The following is a 16,434-nucleotide window of genomic DNA, read 5'->3' as shown; positions in this document are numbered from 1 at the left end:
GGATACCAGCTTTTACATGGGTTAAGTGCTACTTTGTTTAGGAGGAGGAAATAATTTCCATAGATGAGATAATAGGTCTTATTTCAAAGTAAATTGATTTAAAATGTATTCATATAGAGAAGGAAAGGCTTCCAGACAAGCAGAAGCACAATTTCACATCAAATACATAAAAACGATCAAAATCTTATGGAAGAAAGGTATCTTAATTTTAATCACCAAAATTTAACTTTTTTGGATAAATATTTAGGGCTATAATGAAAAATAAACCAATGCTAATAAAATGACAGTTGCAGGATATGCTGTCGAGTTTCTTGTTTGTGGTTTGAACACTGAAAGGCCCCACCTTGTTATGATTATAATATTTGGCCTCACTCTTGTTACGCTGAGGACACTCACCATTTAAGGTGAGAACAACTGGAAGGTATTCCTCGCGGAAGGAGCTCTTGCAGAGCTGTAAGCGGGGGGACGGTGGTTCGGAAGCTCAGTGTGGCCGCCTCTCTGGTCAGCATGACCTCTTCAGGAAATAAAGCTGCAGGGAAGCTGGAGTTCTTACTGAAGGTGTAAGTGTACTGTTCTTGAAGATTGTAGAACACCACAGTGCCCATTCAACATGCCAAAATCTCTGGAATGACACAGTTTTGCTATGTTAGGCATATGTATGTGCCAGACTCTTACTTTGTGTATATTTTTAAAGTGTCCATAATCCTTAAATATCTCAAAGTAAAATAATCATGGCATTTTGATGTTTTTTTAAACTTATTAAATTTTAAACAAAGAGGAATATAAAATATAGATAACTAAACTCCCTCATATTCCCAGGACCCAGAATTAACAACTAACATCCTATTATTGCCCCCAAAATGCTTCATCTTCGATTTGGATAAAGGTGAATCTCCAGTAGAACTGTGTAATTTCTATGTTACTGCTTTCCTCAGGGTGTTGCACTGATGATCCTCTGAGAAATGCAGAAAGGACTGCCACCAAATCCAACAGAAGCAGCCACAGGCGTCTCAAGAATGGAATCCTATCTCCTCCTAAAGTAAATGGGTTTGGGACAGAAACAATTCTATTTTAAATAATCAGACAGAATTGCCTTATACTTTCCTTAGAGTGCCAAATGCCAGAATGATCTCTGCAGTCTGTGATCTCCCACAGTTTCTCTGCGACCTGCTCCATGGGCACACCCACCTTGTGTGTAGACAGCCCATCACATGTGGGTGCTGCTGCCGTGTCCTGCACACCCTGGCTCCACTCCTGGCATGGCTGTGGCTTTCTTCCAGCTTCTGGGAAGTGATGACAGAGAAGTTCTGGACAGAGCATATTCATGAGAGACGAGATAAAAGCTAGAATACATGCGTTTCATTTTGCCTGTTTTGGGGGAGCTGAGGTCATGGAGGTTTCCCTGTGAACATGCAGAGTTGTCAGAGGTGCTAATGAGCCAATAGGCCTGATGGCTCTGTCCTCACATTTTCTCATTTGCTGACCAATTTTAGTGATCTTAGCTTTTGGTAAAATAGGTGATAAAATAGTTTCACCTATTGAAAACATTTCAATAGGTGATATTGCTAGCAAGTGATAAAATATTTCAGATGATTCCATTAGTCTTTACAGCTGTGGTCTTATTTAAAAACTGTATCAAAGAGACATAACCCAGAGGTAATATAATTTTTATCACCTTTTTCCCAATTATAAGATACATTGCTTTTTCAAGTTAATTATTCCTAATGAAACACAGACTGCCAGGGCAGACAATATTGTTATTAACCCATGCAGGTAAATTTCCCATAAAACATGGACATGTATTATTAGTGGGCCAAGACAGTTCCTCTTGCCACTACTTACTGTCCCTTTGGCAAAGCAGAGGCCCCAGCATGTAAGCCGCTTCAGAGCATGGCTGCTGTGTGTCCATCCTCACAACCTGAGTGACCAGCAGGAGCTCCTCATGGGAAAGAACTTCTGTGTCACTGGCCTTAGGAAGCAAATACAACTACCTTAATGTTATTCTGAACAACACACAGTAAATAATAACCTTTCATTGCAGTTCAAGAGGTATTAAGTTACATTTGTAAATACATAATGTAAACCACAAATACAATTCTAAGCCCACTGGCCATCTGAATGGACCCCTCCTCTGGGCAAGGGCATTCCAAGGCTAACCTGAGGGACTGGTTCAGGCCATGATGGGGGACAAGGGGTGCCTCATTACACCCTCCTCCCTTTTGGAATTACCGACGGAACAAACTGAGTCTGCTGAGAAACATTTTCAATCTCTTCTCTCTGAAGCCTGCTACCTGGAGGCTTCATCTACATGATAAACTTTGGTCTCCACAACCCCTTGTCATCATAACCCAGACACTCCTTTCTACCGACTCCAAGTCCTCCAGTTAATAACTTAACTCTTTCAACCAACTGGCAATCAGAAAATTGTTCCATCTACCCATAATCTGGAAGCTTCCCCTTCCCCGCTTCTTGCTGCCTTTCCAGACTGAACCAATGTGCATCTTACATGTATCTGACCGAGTCTCGTGTCTCCCTAAAATGTATAAAATAGACTGTGCCCCAACAACCTTGGGCACATGCTCTCAGGATCTCCTGAGGGTTGTGTCACGGACCATTGGTCACTCATATTTGGCTCAGAATAAATCTCCTCAGATATTTTACAGAATTCGACTCTTTTTTTCATCCATAATAGCAGGGAAATCAAAATGCTCATGTGAACACTTACAAACACAGTAATGTATTTAGTGAGGTCATCTGAGGATCAGTATTCACTGTTCATAAACCTGACCACAGAAAAGCAAGTGGTCGTGGGTGCAGACGTGAGATTACATTCTCCATGCAATTAAGCACGCCACTGCTTTTTCCAATGTAGCCACTGCATAAAACTTAAATGCAGTTACCATGCAAGGAATAGCAATCTGTCTTCACCATAAAAGCACCTGACTGAGAAGATTTAGGATTTCAATTTATCAGAACTTTATTGCTAAAGTCCTAAGAGATTCCTATTGTGATTATTAGGCATTTCCTTACTCATTGATGTTATAAATTTAAAAATAAAAAAATACTGATTCAAGAGCAAGATAAAGGTATGATACAATGCGTTCTTAAAGTTATTGTGTAGGATAATGCATGGGAAAGTGCTTGGCCAATGACTGTCACCACCCGTGCATCGACACTTACTGCATATCTTGTATTTGCCAGGCCTGTGGGTGGGGCATGTGGACATAAGTATCATTCATGCCCCCAGGAAATCTGATGGATATTACCAATAATAATAATGACAACAATAATATCATCATGTAAGTAAATACTTGGGGAAACACTAGTATCTGTGGTTCCAACACATAAAGGTCTAGCATAGGAGCCAGAGACCTGGCAGGTGAGCTGGCTGGACCAACAACCTCCCCTCTGGACAGAGTAAGGCAATTTTTCTATAGCTCTTAAGATGTTCATATTTGTTGTTGTAATACTTCAATTATACGTGTATTTCTGATTTATGGACAAATAATCGCTCATCTAGTTTTACCTTTCTGATGCCTTTTATTCGTGTAGAACTTAGTAAGTTTTAATTCCTAACAATCACAAAGCCACCACTCACTCCAAGATATACAGATTGAAGCATGTAAAACTACCACTTTTGCAGGTCAACAATTTAATATGACCCAAACGAATAGCTTTGCACTAAAAAATATGAATGACTTAGTAGTCATTCAAATTCTGTTTAGGTTCAGAACCCTCATTTCAGATAGAAAAGTTAGCATTGTTAAGTTTATATCCTGTCTAAAATTTTTAATAAAGTGACCAGCAGAATATTTGGCAAGACAGGAAGAAATATAAAATGAATATCCTAAAAGTTAAGAAATTGTTTTATTGAATCAGGCTGCTACCAAAATCAGACAAAATAAAATGGCATGGCTTTATCTGGGTAAGCCCCTGTGATTCCCCCTAAGGAAAGCCCGTAGATTATTGCCAACATAGTACTATCTAGCTGTGTTTGGAACCAGTGGTCAACAAGGCAGAAGGAACCACCAGATTATAGGGAGAGTGAACCTGGACATTTGTTTTATTATAAATGTGAGGATAATACACCGAATTAATTTCTGGTGTTAAATATCAACCTATCTGTAACATCACATATAAACATTTTAATTCCTATGATTGCTGTTTTAAAAAAACATCCTAGAGTAAAAATGCAAGTGTATTTGTTATTCACTGTGGATGTTTGAATCTTGAGGAACTAATTAAAAACAATTTTTTTTTTTTTTTAACCGAGTCTCACTCTGTCCCCCAGGCTAGAGTGCAGTGGCATGATCTCAGCTCACTGCAAGCTCCACTTCCTGGGTTCACATCATTCTCCTGCCTCAGCCTCCCGAGCAGCTGGGACTACAGGTGCCCGCCACCAAGCCCGGCTAATTTTTTTGTAGTTTTAGTAGAGAAGGGGTTTCACCATGTTAGCCAGGATGGTCTCAATCTCCTGACCTGGTGATCTGCCCACCTCAGCCTCCCAAAGTGCTGGGATCACAGACGTGAGCCACCGCACCTGGTCAAAAACTGTATTTTTTAATGTAGAAAAAACTAAACATTAATTCTGCTTTAAACGTTGACAATGCGTACAGAGTCCTGAAAATACATATATAAAATCATGATGCAAGTTGTATGTATTTAGGCAGATATTATAATAATAGAGTGTTTTTCATTTTATTGTTTGCAATGTACCTTGCTGAATGTGTAGGCATTTCTTTTTTCTTTTTCTTTTTCTTTTTTTTTTTTTTTTTGAGATAGAGTCTCGCTCTGTTGCCCAGACTAGAGTGCAGTGGTGCAATCTCAGCTCACTGCAACCTCTGCCCTCCGAGTTCAAGTGATTCTCCTGCCTCAGCCTCCCAAGTAGCTGGGATTACAGGCGCCTGCCACCACGCCCGGTTAATTTTTTGTATTTTTAGTAGAGACTGGGTTTCACCATCTTGGCCAGGCTGGTCTTGAACTCCTGATCTCAAGATCCACCCGCCTCACCCTCCCAAAGTGCTGGGATTACAGGCGTGAGCCACCGCAACCGGCTGGGCAACCAGTTTTTAAAAACATGCCATGTCAGGCCGGGCGCGGTGGCTCAAGCCTGTAATCCCAGCACTTTGGGAGGCCGAGGCGGGCGGATCACAAGGTCAGGAGATCGAGACCATCCTGGCTAACACTGTGAAACCCCGTCTCTACTAAAAATGCAAAAAATTAGCCGGGCGAGGCGGCGGGCGCCTGTAGTCCCAGCTACTCGGGAGGCTGAGGCAGGAGAATGGCGTGAACCCGGGAGGCGGAGCTTGCAGTGAGCCGAGATCGCGCCACTGCACTCCAGCCTGGGCGACTAAGCGAGACTCTGTCTCAAAAAAAAAAAAAAAAAAAAAAAATCATGCCATGTGTGCTTGAGAAAATTATGTATTCTATAGTTTTGTTCTAACAAATCAAGCTGTTCGTTTTGTTGTTAACTCTATTTCCTTACTAATTTTTGTCCAACTGACTTACCAATTACTAACAGATGTATATTTAAGCCTCTTTCTATCATGGTTGATTTATAAATTTCTTCTTCTAGTTTAGTCAACTTTTGTCTTTATACATCTTGACTCATTTTTACCAGAAGCATATGAGTTCAGATCTGTTCTTTCTGTTAAAATTAAAAAGTAGCAGCTGGATGTGGTGGATCATGTCCGTAATTCCTAGCCCTTTGTGAGGCTGAGGTGGGCATATAGCTTAAGCCCAAGAGTTCAAGACCAGCTTGGGCAACCCAGTGAGACCCTGTCTAGAAAATACAAAAATCATCTAGGTGTGGTGGCACATGAGTAGCTTTAGTCCCGGCTATTGGGAAGACTGAGGTGAAAGGATAGCTTGAGCCTAGGAGGTTGAGGCTGCAGAGAGCTATGATCACACCACTGCACTCCAGCCTGGTGTCAGAGTGAGATCTTGTCTCAAAAAATAATAATAGTATTACTTAATTAATTAATTAAAATAAACTGTGGAGTCTGACACTACTCTGGGTAGTCAGTGTTTTATTCAATTATAGGACACACAATTGGTGTCCAGAGAACTGGATAACTGGTGCTTAAAAAGATACCACATATTTGATGTCAGCAGGAAAAAATCCACACATTTGGTGTGAGAAGTGTTATGAACAAAAGTAGTTCAATTTCTTTATCAAAAATTACTTCAAGTGTGAATAAACTAAACTCCCCAATTAAAAGACACAGAGTGGCTGAATGGATAAAAAACAAGATCTAACTAAAAGTTGTCTATAAGAGACTCACTTAGATACAAGGACACTCATAGGCCAAAAGTGAAAGAATGGTTAAAAGATCATCCATGCAAGTTGGAACCAAAATAGAGTAGGTGTGTCTAAACTTATCTCAGACAAAATAGACTTTCAGTCAAAAATTGTCACCAGAGACAAAGACAGACATCATAAAATGATAAAAGGGTCAATTCACCAGAAAGATAGAACAACTATAAACATATATACAACCAACATCAGAACACTTAAATACCGTATATAAAACAAACATTGGGAGAACTGAACCGAGAGAAGAGAAAGAGACAACAATTCAATAAAAGTAGCCTTCAATACCCAGCTTTCAATAATGGATAGAACATCTACATATAAAATCAATAAGGACACAGCAGAGTTGAACAACACTGCTGACCAAATGGACCAGACAGACAGAACATTCCACCCAGTTGCAGAAGAACGCACATTCTTCGAAGGACACAGAACATTATTCAGAACAGATCACATATTGGGCCAAAAAATAAGTCTCAACAAACACTAAAACACTGAGTTCATATTAAGTGTCTTTTCTGACCACAATGAAATAAAACTAGAAATTAACAGCTAAAGGAAAACTGGAAATCTCACAAATATCTGGAAATTAAAGAACATATTTTTGAACAACCAATGTGTCAAAGAAGAAATCAAAAGAGAAATCAGAAAACATCTTGTGACAAATGAAAATGAAAACACAGCATACCAAAACTTATGGGATGCAGCAAAAGCAGTGCCAGGAAGGAAATGAATAATAAATGCTGACTTTGAAAAAGATCTCAAATCAAATACGAAACTTTACACCTCAAAAAACTAGAAGAAGAATAAACAAAGCCTAAAGTTAGGCAAAAAAAGGGAAATCACAGTAGAGCAGAAATAAATTGAGGACAGAAAAGGAAATTTTTAAAAGTAGACTGGGCGCGATGGCTCAACCCTGTAATCCCAGCACTTTGGGAGGCTGAGGTGGGCGGATCATGAGGTCAGGAAATCGAGACCACCCTGGTGAACATGGTGAAACCCTGTCTCTACTAAAAATACAAAAAAATTAGCCGGGCATGGTGGCAGGGGCCTGTAGTCCCAGCTACTCGGGAGGCTGAGGCAGGAGAATGGTGAGAACCCAGGGGGCGGAGCTAGTAGTAAGCCCCGATCGTGCCACTGCACTCCAGCCTGGGCGATAGAGTGAGACTCCATCTCAAAAAATAAAATAAAAAGTAAATGAAATTAAGAGTTGCATGATTCCACTTATATGAGGTATCTAAAGTAGTCAAACTCATAGAAGCAGAGAATAGAATGATTGTGAAATGCTGGAAGCAGAAAGAAATGAGGAGTTGCTATACAACCAATATAAAGTGTGTTACATGCAAGATGAATAAATTCTGGTGATCTGCTGTACAACAACCTGCCTATAGTTAAAAACACTTTATCATACACTTAAAGTTTTGTTAAGAGAGTAGATCTCATGTTACATGCTCTTACCACAATTTTAGAAAAGATATTGCATTTAAAAACCTTTATATGATTACACTTTAACACTTTTGTAAAATTACACATATCTTTCCATACATATGTAAAAATGAAGTCAAACATGAACTAAGTATATAGAATCTGTACCTTCAGAAGATGTATATTTTAAAACTGAATTAATGAAACAGATTGCAGTTCCCTTTTCTACTGAACTCAAATAGAGTTTCTTACCGGAATGAGAATCTGTGGTTCGTGTTTCTTTGACAAATCAATGATAATCTGCTCTATTCTAATAGAGGTTTTTGAAACACCCATCAAAGTTTTTATGTAGGAACGCCATTGTTTTTCCATGTCCCTCCAAAGCTGATCTTAGGGGAGAAAAAGACATAAATAATGTTGCTTAATGATTTTCTGATTATCTGCTGTAATAGTCCATTTTCAAACTGCTATAAAGAAGTGCTCAAGACTGGGTAATTTATGAAGGAAAGAGATTTAATTGACTCACAGTTGAGCATGGTTGGGGAGGCCTTGGGAAACTTACAGTCATGGAGGAAGGTGAAGGGGAAGCAAGGTACCTTCTTCATAAGGCAGCAGGAAGAAGTGCTGAGTGAAGGGGAAGAGCCCCTTATAAAACCATCAGATCTTATGAGAACTCACTCAGTATCACAAGAACAGCATGGGGGAAACTGCCCCGATGATTCAATTACCTCCACCTGGTCTCTCCCTTGACATGTGGGAATTATGGGGATTACAATTCAAGATGATAGCCTGGCGCGGTGGCTCACGCCTGTAATCCCAGCACTTTGGGAGGCCGAGGCGGGCAGATCACAAGGTCAGGAGATCGAGACCACGGTGAAACCCCGTCTCTACTAAAAATACAAAAAATTAGCCGGGCGCGGTTGTGGGCGCCTGTGTAGTCCCAGCTACTCGGGAGGCTGAGGCAGGAGAATGGCGTGAACCCGGGAGGCGGAGCTTGCAGTGAGCCGAGATCGCGCCACTGCACTCCAGCCTGGGCTGGGCGACAGAGCGAGACTCCGTCTCAAAAAAAAAAAAAAAAAAAAAAACAATTCAAGATGATATTTGGGTGGGACACAAAGCCTCACCATATCATCTGCCTAAAGCATTTATGATTAATGGGTATAGTGTCAGTTGCCTTCAAGTCTATTTTGCATTATTTTACATTGTCATTTTAATTTCAAATGAAGTTTTAAGATGTAAGTTGATCATTATCTTTATTGTATTTATATAGATATATCCCATTCTTATAATTTGCTAGTCATATGACTGTCATCATTTATGATGGGGAATATTGCATCTTTATTTCCCTAGTAAATCTTGATCTGCCTAACAATGTATCCTACTCTGATGGCATATGACTTTGTATAAATCTTTCTAGTAGTGAGACTTTAGGGTACTGGCTTTGCTGTGGCATTAATAGGTTAGAATAGTAAAGTCGTTGATAATCTCATTCAAGCCCAGGATCTTCAGCTGGTCTCTTCTGCTGAGGCCAGTGAATGTCAAAATGTTCTGGTTTGCTCACTCCAATACAGGCGATAAGCAGCATGGTCAGGATAAATGCTGCATTTCAGGGTAGAATAGAGGTCTGTAGGCAATGTATTGCAAACACTGTTAGGTCCTTTAAAATCCTAAAAATCCAAAAGAAACAGTATTTTAATTTATGTGCACTTAGGTCCTTTGGTCCATAATAAATCAGGTTAGAATACATGTTGACAGCCTCTCCATATTGCTTATTCTATTTAGGAATAAATAAATAAAATAATAAAATATAATAAGTAAAGCAAGAAGAAATATTCAGGGTTCACAGTGAAACACCAGGTGTAATACAGAAGAATGGTCCAAAAGAATGCATTTTAAAATGTTGCTTGCCAAGACCTCATCTGTACCAAAAAATTTTTTTAATAAAAAAATGTGCCAGGCATGGTGGTGTGCACCTGTAGTCCTAGCTACTCAGGAGGCTGAGGTGGGAGGATCACCTCAGTTTGGGAGGTCAATGCTGCAGCAAGCCATGATTGCACCATTGCAATCCAGCCTGGGCAATAGTGAGACCCTGCCTCTTAAAATATATATATAAATAAATAGGCTATGGCAGTGGTGTCATCTTGGGCTGGAACTCACGCTCCTGCCTGGGGAATGGCTGCCTCAACAGTAGCCCCCACTGCTGCCTCTTGGGCGTGAACTGAGCCTCCTGCTGCTGCCTGCTGCCTTGCCTGCCGTTGTTGCCACATCCTGACTCTGGGCCAGCGCTGGGAATGTGCCCCTGGCTGCCTACCACTACCTGCGGATCGTGGGCAAGGGGAGCTATGGAGAGGTGATGCTTGTGAATCACCAGAAGGATGACAAGCAGTATGTCATTAAAACACTGAACCTCCAAGGGACTGGGAGTGGTGGCTCACGCCTGTAATCCCAGCACTTTGGGAGGCTGAGGTGGGAGGATCACAAGGTCAAGAGATCGAGACCATCTGGCCAACATGGTGAAACCCTGTCTCTACTAAAAAATACACAAATTAGCTGGGCATGCTAATACGAAAATTAGCATGTGCCTGTAGTCCCAGCTACTTGGGAGGCTGAGGCAGGAGAATCGCTTGAACCCGGGAGGCAGAGGTTGCAGTGAACCGAGACTGTGCCACTGTACTCCAGCCTGGCAACAGAGCAAGACTCTGTCTAAAACAAAACAAAACAAAACAAAAATAACTGAACCTCCGAAATGCCTGTAGCCAAGAGCGGTGAGCTGCTGAACAGGAAGCCCAGCTCTTGTCTCAGCTGAAGCATCCCAACATTGTCACCTACAAGGAGTCATGGGAGGGAGGAGACATTGTCATGGGCTTCTTTGAAGGAGGTGATCTGTACCGAAAACTCAAGGAGCAGAAAGGGCAGCTTCTGCCTGAGAATCAGGTGGCAGAGTGATTTGTACAGATCGCCATGGCTTTGCAGTATTTACATGAAAAACACACCCTTCATCGAGATCTGAAAACTCAAAATGTCTTCCTAACAAGAACAAACATCATCAAAGTGGGGAACCTAGGAATTGGCCAAGTGACCTAGGAACTGGTCCCTTGAAGTCACGTGCCAGCCTGAAAGCCCATACCTACAAACAGGACTTGAGCAATACCACAGAACTAGCCACAATCAGTAGGGTAAATATTGACATCTTACCAGCAAAAGGGAGGGACTCAGGGAGCGATGGCTTCATTCAGGAGAATCAGCCAAGACACCTGGATGCCTCTAATGAGTTAGCAGGTAAATGCAGTGTTTCTCAAGTGGAAGAGGAGTTGCTGCAGGACAACACTAAATCCAGTGCTCAGCCTGAAAACCTTATTCCCACGTGGTCCTCTGACGTTGTCACTGGGGAAAAGAATGAACCAATGAAGCTCTGCAGCCCCTAATCAAAGAACAAAAGCCAAAGGACCAGGATCAAGTTGCTGGTGAATGTATTATAGAAAGACACGGCAGAATCCACCCAGATTGACAGCCACACAACTCGAGATCTGAACCTTCCCTGTCTCAACAGTGATGGCAGAAGAAGAAAGAACAGACTGAGCACAGAGGGGAAAAGAGACAGTTCCAAGAGTCGCCTCCTCGATTTTTGCCCTCTCATCCCATTGTTGGAAAAGTGAATATCACATCAACACAAAAAAGATGCTGAAAATCAAGGTAGAGTGGCCACAGGGTCTGAGCAGTTCAAGGAGCAGTGAGACGTCATCATCAAAGGACTGAACATTATCAGCCAGAGAGGAGGCAACTAAAGCAGTCTCAGGAAGAAATGTTCTCTTCAGGCCCTTCAGTGAGGAAAGCTTCTCTTGAGTGTAGTAGGGCCAGGGAAACCGCAGGAGGAAGACCAACCCATCCCGCCTGATGGCTCTCCTCTGACTGCAGCGTCCCTCAGGAAAGGAAACCGATTCATTGTCTGAGGATGAGTTAAGTTCTTCTACAAGTGCAACTGATAAGTCAGATGGGGATTCCAGGGAAGGGAAAGGTCAGACAAATGAAATTAATGCCTTGGTACAATTGATGACCTGAAACTGGATTCTAAAGCGAGCTGTGAAGATCTCCTGGTAGCAAATTGAGTGTCAGAATTCAAACTTCATCGGAAATATCGGAACACACTGATACTTCATGGGGAAGTTGCAGAAGAGGCAGAGGAACTCCATTTCAAAGAACTGCCTTCAGCTACCATGTGAGGTTCTGAAAAGATCAGGAGACTAGTTGAAGTCTTGAGAGCTGATGTAATTCGGGGCCTGGGAGTTCAGCTTTTAGAGCAGGTGTATGATCTTTTGGAAGAGGAGGATGAATATGAGAGAGAGGCACGTTTGTGGGAGCATGTGGGTGAAAAGTATACAATTTACATTGTGAAAGCTCGCCAGTTGAAATTTTTTGAAGAAAACATGAATTTTTGAGCATTTGTTCTAATCTGCTGCCAGAATTAAAGACCTGTTCCCAGAGGTTTTTGGCTCAAAAAACAAGGGCAAACAGTCATTTGGAGGCCATTCACCACTGTTTTATATCTCTTTGGGGTTTTCTTACAGAAAAGAAAATGGACAGAACAGAGTAATACAAAGCAGGATCAACAAAGAAAAAAACCTTTGGCTTTCATATGCTCTTTATGAGGACAAATCTATTGTTTGTTTGATTACTGTTTACTGGGCCTTAAACCACCAAGTTTATATCTAGAATCTTATTTTTTTAAGGGTACTAATCAGTTTAAACACAGGGCTATAAAATACTGGATTGAAAATTTTATATGGTAATATAGATATAAAAGTAATAGGAGAAACAAATGACATCATATGCCCAGTCATAACACCTGCTATTGTTTTGTTTGTTTGTTTGTTTGTTTTAGGACAGAGTTTCGCTCTTATTGCCCAGGCTGGAGTGCAGTGATGCGATCTCGGCTCACTGCAAACTCTGCCTCCAGGGTTCAAGCAATTCTCCCGCCTCTGCCTCCTGAGTAGCTGGGATTAAAAGCGCCCACCATCACGCCCGGCTAATTTTTGTATTTTTAGTAGAGATGAGGTTTCTCCATGTTGGCCAGGCTTGTCTTGAACTCCTGACCTCAGGTGATCCGCCTGCCTAGGCCTCCCAAAGTGCTGGGATTACAGGTGTGAGCCACTGCGCTCGGCCAACACCTGCTATTGTCAATAACCATAGGGAGTAGTTGATAAATTATAAAATTTTAAAAAGTCAATTCACAGGTCTGGAAATAGATTAAAGAATATGAAGCTCTATCTAGTACTCGAGCAGCTGAATTTCTTTTCTACACGTTGACGGACTCTTCGTATTTTATTTTCATTTAATATAAACCTAATTTAGGGTATATACAAATTAAAATGGAGACACATTGGCTTTGTAAATCAGTATGTTTTTACATAACGGTTTTATTAGATTTATTTTCCATCAGTGAAAACATTTCTTAAACACAAATTTCATTTCCATTTAAGCAATTTGTAAGCAAAGTACAGGTCCATTTAGTTTGGGGATATATTTAATGTTTGCCTCCTGAAGTTTGTCTTCATGTACTTTAAGATATTAGTTGTTGGTTGGGTGCAGTGGCTTACGCCTGTAATCCCAGAACTTTGGGAGGCCAAGGTGGGCGGATCACGAGCTAAGGAGATCCAGACCATTCTGGCTAACACGGTGAAACCCCGTCTCTACTAAAAATACAAAAAATTAGCCGGGCATGGTGGCAGGCGCCTGTAGTCCCAGCTACTCAGGAAGGTGAAGCAGGAGAATGGTGTGAACCCGGGAGGCGGAGCTTGCAGCGAGCAAAGATGGCGTCACTGCACTCCGGCCTGGGCGGCCGAGGGAGACTCCGTTTCAAAAAAAAAAAAGAAAAAAGGTTTTAGTCGTCTTCCCACGTTTTAAATGTATGACTATATACCACATATTTTATTAGTTGTTCAATAAGAGGTAATATCCATCTAGCAAAGAAATTTTATAAAGTTAAATACAAGTCTTAAATAGTACATTTTCACTTCTGTATTCAAGGGACTCTAAAAATAAATATTGCTCCAGAAAAAAATATATAAATAAACAAAAATATGTTGCTTCCTATACTGATAGCTCTTCATCTATATGCTTTCTAAACATAATGGTGTGACAAGCGACTCTCATTTGAAAATGTACATCTTTAAGCGATAATATGTCTCAATAGTGCCTGCATGTTCTCTACAACTGTGTGATAGTCACTCATGGGAAATATGCCATCACAATTCTGAATTACTAAGAAAGGATATTCCACTATGTAGTAGTATTTTATCTAGATAATTATAATACTGGTGTGTCAATGGTAAAATCTATAATACTTAAAAAGTAATATTCACACCTCATAATCAAGATCCACAATAGCTGGACTCTCCCTTTGCCTGAAAATGATGAGTGTGCTTGTCCACGGTGATGCTGACACGTGTCTGGAGGAACTTGAAGAGGACGGAATGCCAGTGCTGATTGCCCAGCAGGCTGCCCTAGGCAGGGAGAGGGTCACGGGGGCATCCATGGAGAGCAGGTTAGCATTGCCTGGAAAGAGAGGAAAAGTAACTGCACTGTTCCATCCAGTTCAATGCCATGGTTACAGAGGTTTAGCATTTCTCACAAGCACTGCACTTTCCTTACATCCTTCTGCTCCAAGAATTTGTCAGCTGGCTTTGTCTAAATACAATCTACTGTCCACCTTCAGAAATGTTTTCTGTTTATAAAATATTATTGTTCATTGTATTTTCATTTTTCTTGAAAATATTTTCTTCCCAGGGCCTTTTATGATGTCATCAGTTTATTTATGGAGCATCTAATAATGGTCTTACACAATTACCAAACTGTAAGACTTTTCACATAAAAGCATATTTAAGATATACACAGGTTGCCCTTAATACACCTCAATTATAGGATAACTGTGTTCCTGACACCTACATGGTTCTGACTCACCCTTACTGCCCACAGAAATTACTTACAGGACATCCTTTCATTCTCAAATGTGTTCTGGTTTCAAGATAAATCAACACTTAACTGAAAAAAATGAAGTATGAAAAAATACTTTCTTCTAAATAATCACATTTTCAAAAACCATTGCCCTTTAGTTTTCTACCTGAATTAAGATGAGTTTTCTTTCAATTTCTGGGCGATGTGTTTGCCATTGTGTCCCCCAGGGAATAGGATTCCATCACTCCAATTGGTTTTAAATTTCAAAGAAATAATTTCTTTTGCTGGGCTTATCAAATTTCTGATTAAATGTGTACAGCAAGGAACTTTTTCCACCAAAATTAACTATCTGGGATCCTAAATGAAAGACATTAAGAAGTGACTCTAGGTATAATGGATTTTTATTAGTGCACTGAAATGTGTAAGTCAACACATACATAGACATACATAGTATATCTCTGGTTCGTTTAAAATAGGGGAAAAAACGCTTCTGTAAATTTTCTTTTGATATCGATAGTTGATACACCTAAACCTCACTGATGTTTTCCCCAAAACATCATCTAGAAATATTTTTGTTGCTCTAATTCCAACTGCTCCTATCTTTGTACTGGCCTATTCTCATTCTGTAAAAAACGAAGACCTAGGCCAGGCGCTCACACCCAGGTGGCTTATGCCTGTGATCCCAGCACTTTGGGAGGCCGAAGCAGGCAGATCACAAAGTCAGGAAATCAAGACCATTCTGGCCAACATGGTGAAACTCCATCTCTACTAAAAATACAAAAAAAAAAAAAAAAAAAAAAAAATTAGCAGTGAGCCAAGATTGCACCACTGCACTCCAGCCTGGGCGACAGAGCGAGACTCTGTCTCAAAAAACAAAAACAAAAACAAAAACAAAACAAAACAAAAAAACTAGAAAGTTGTCGAAGTCAACTCCTCATGCATAAAATCTCCCTATATATTTTATGATCATTCAGCATCACTGTCTTCCTGAAAGCTTTTAATTGTTTTCACCAGCTGGGCTGGGCGTGGTGGCTCACGCCTGTAATCCCAGCACTTTGGGAGGCCGAGGTGGGCAGATCACAGGGTCAGGAGATTGAGACCATCCTGGCTAACACGGTGAAACCCCATCTCTACTAAAAATACAAAAAATTAGCTGGGTGTGGTGGCGCATGCCTGTAGTCCCAGCTACCCAGGAGGCAGAGGCAGGAGAATCACTTGAACCCAGGAGGCAGAGGTTGCAGTGAGCTGAGATTGCACCACTGCACTGTAGCCTGGCAACAGAGCAAGATTCTGTCTCAAAATAAATAAATAAATAAATAAATAAATAAATAAATAAATAACTTGCCTAGAGGGTGTATTTTATGTTGTGTTTTTATCACATAAAATAATAATAAATAAGAGCACCAGGGAAAATTTTGGAGTTATTGGATATGTTTACAGAATAGACTGTGTTGATGGTTTTACAGATATATACTTATCTCCAAAACTATACAACTTATATATTAAATATTTACTGCTTTTTGTAAGTCAATCATTCTTCCATAAACTCATTTTGTAAAAGGCAGTTAAATAATAGAAGGAAAAATAGAAACAAAGAACAGGTGCAATGAATAGAAAACAGTAACAAATATGGTTGATATTAATCCAGTTATGCCAATAACTAATCAATGGTCTAAATTCATCTATTAAAAGACAGATGTAAAGTGAATCACAAAACAAAATGCAACTATATGGCATCTTCAAGA

The 16,434-nt window shown here is 40.5% G+C and overlaps 1 protein-coding gene and 1 pseudogene across 3 annotated transcripts in view; one reads left to right on the top strand and one right to left on the bottom strand.

Annotated features, from left to right (window-relative positions):
* Positions 1–16,434, bottom strand: part of LOC105491084 (CMT1A duplicated region transcript 15 protein-like protein) — a 37,591-nt gene that overhangs the window by 12,401 nt on the left and 8,756 nt on the right. For 2 of the 3 annotated variants that reach the window (XM_071082396.1, XM_071082395.1), the window contains exons 3-8: positions 14,100–14,290; positions 9,300–9,405; positions 7,991–8,127; positions 1,843–1,969; positions 1,189–1,307; positions 397–1,034 (exon numbers count right to left, since the gene is read on the bottom strand). In XM_071082396.1, the coding sequence (XP_070938497.1) occupies positions 1,011–1,034; positions 1,189–1,307; positions 1,843–1,969; positions 7,991–8,127; positions 9,300–9,405; positions 14,100–14,270 (684 nt within the window). In that variant the 5' untranslated portion in view covers positions 14,271–14,290 and the 3' untranslated portion in view covers positions 397–1,010. Of the gene's footprint in view, positions 1–396; positions 1,035–1,188; positions 1,308–1,842; positions 1,970–7,990; positions 8,128–9,299; positions 9,406–14,099; positions 14,291–16,434 lie in introns of those variants that run through there. The other variant, XM_071082394.1, reaches the window with a different exon arrangement.
* On the top strand, positions 10,729–14,090 carry LOC105491106 (serine/threonine-protein kinase Nek4 pseudogene; annotated as a pseudogene).

The sequence above is a fragment of the Macaca nemestrina genome, chromosome 17 (genome assembly GCF_043159975.1).
Source record: "Macaca nemestrina isolate mMacNem1 chromosome 17, mMacNem.hap1, whole genome shotgun sequence".
NCBI classification, from domain to species: domain Eukaryota; kingdom Metazoa; phylum Chordata; class Mammalia; order Primates; family Cercopithecidae; genus Macaca; species Macaca nemestrina.
The sequence above is the reverse complement of the archived record's forward strand: the minus strand, read 5'-3'. Positions and strand labels throughout refer to the sequence as shown.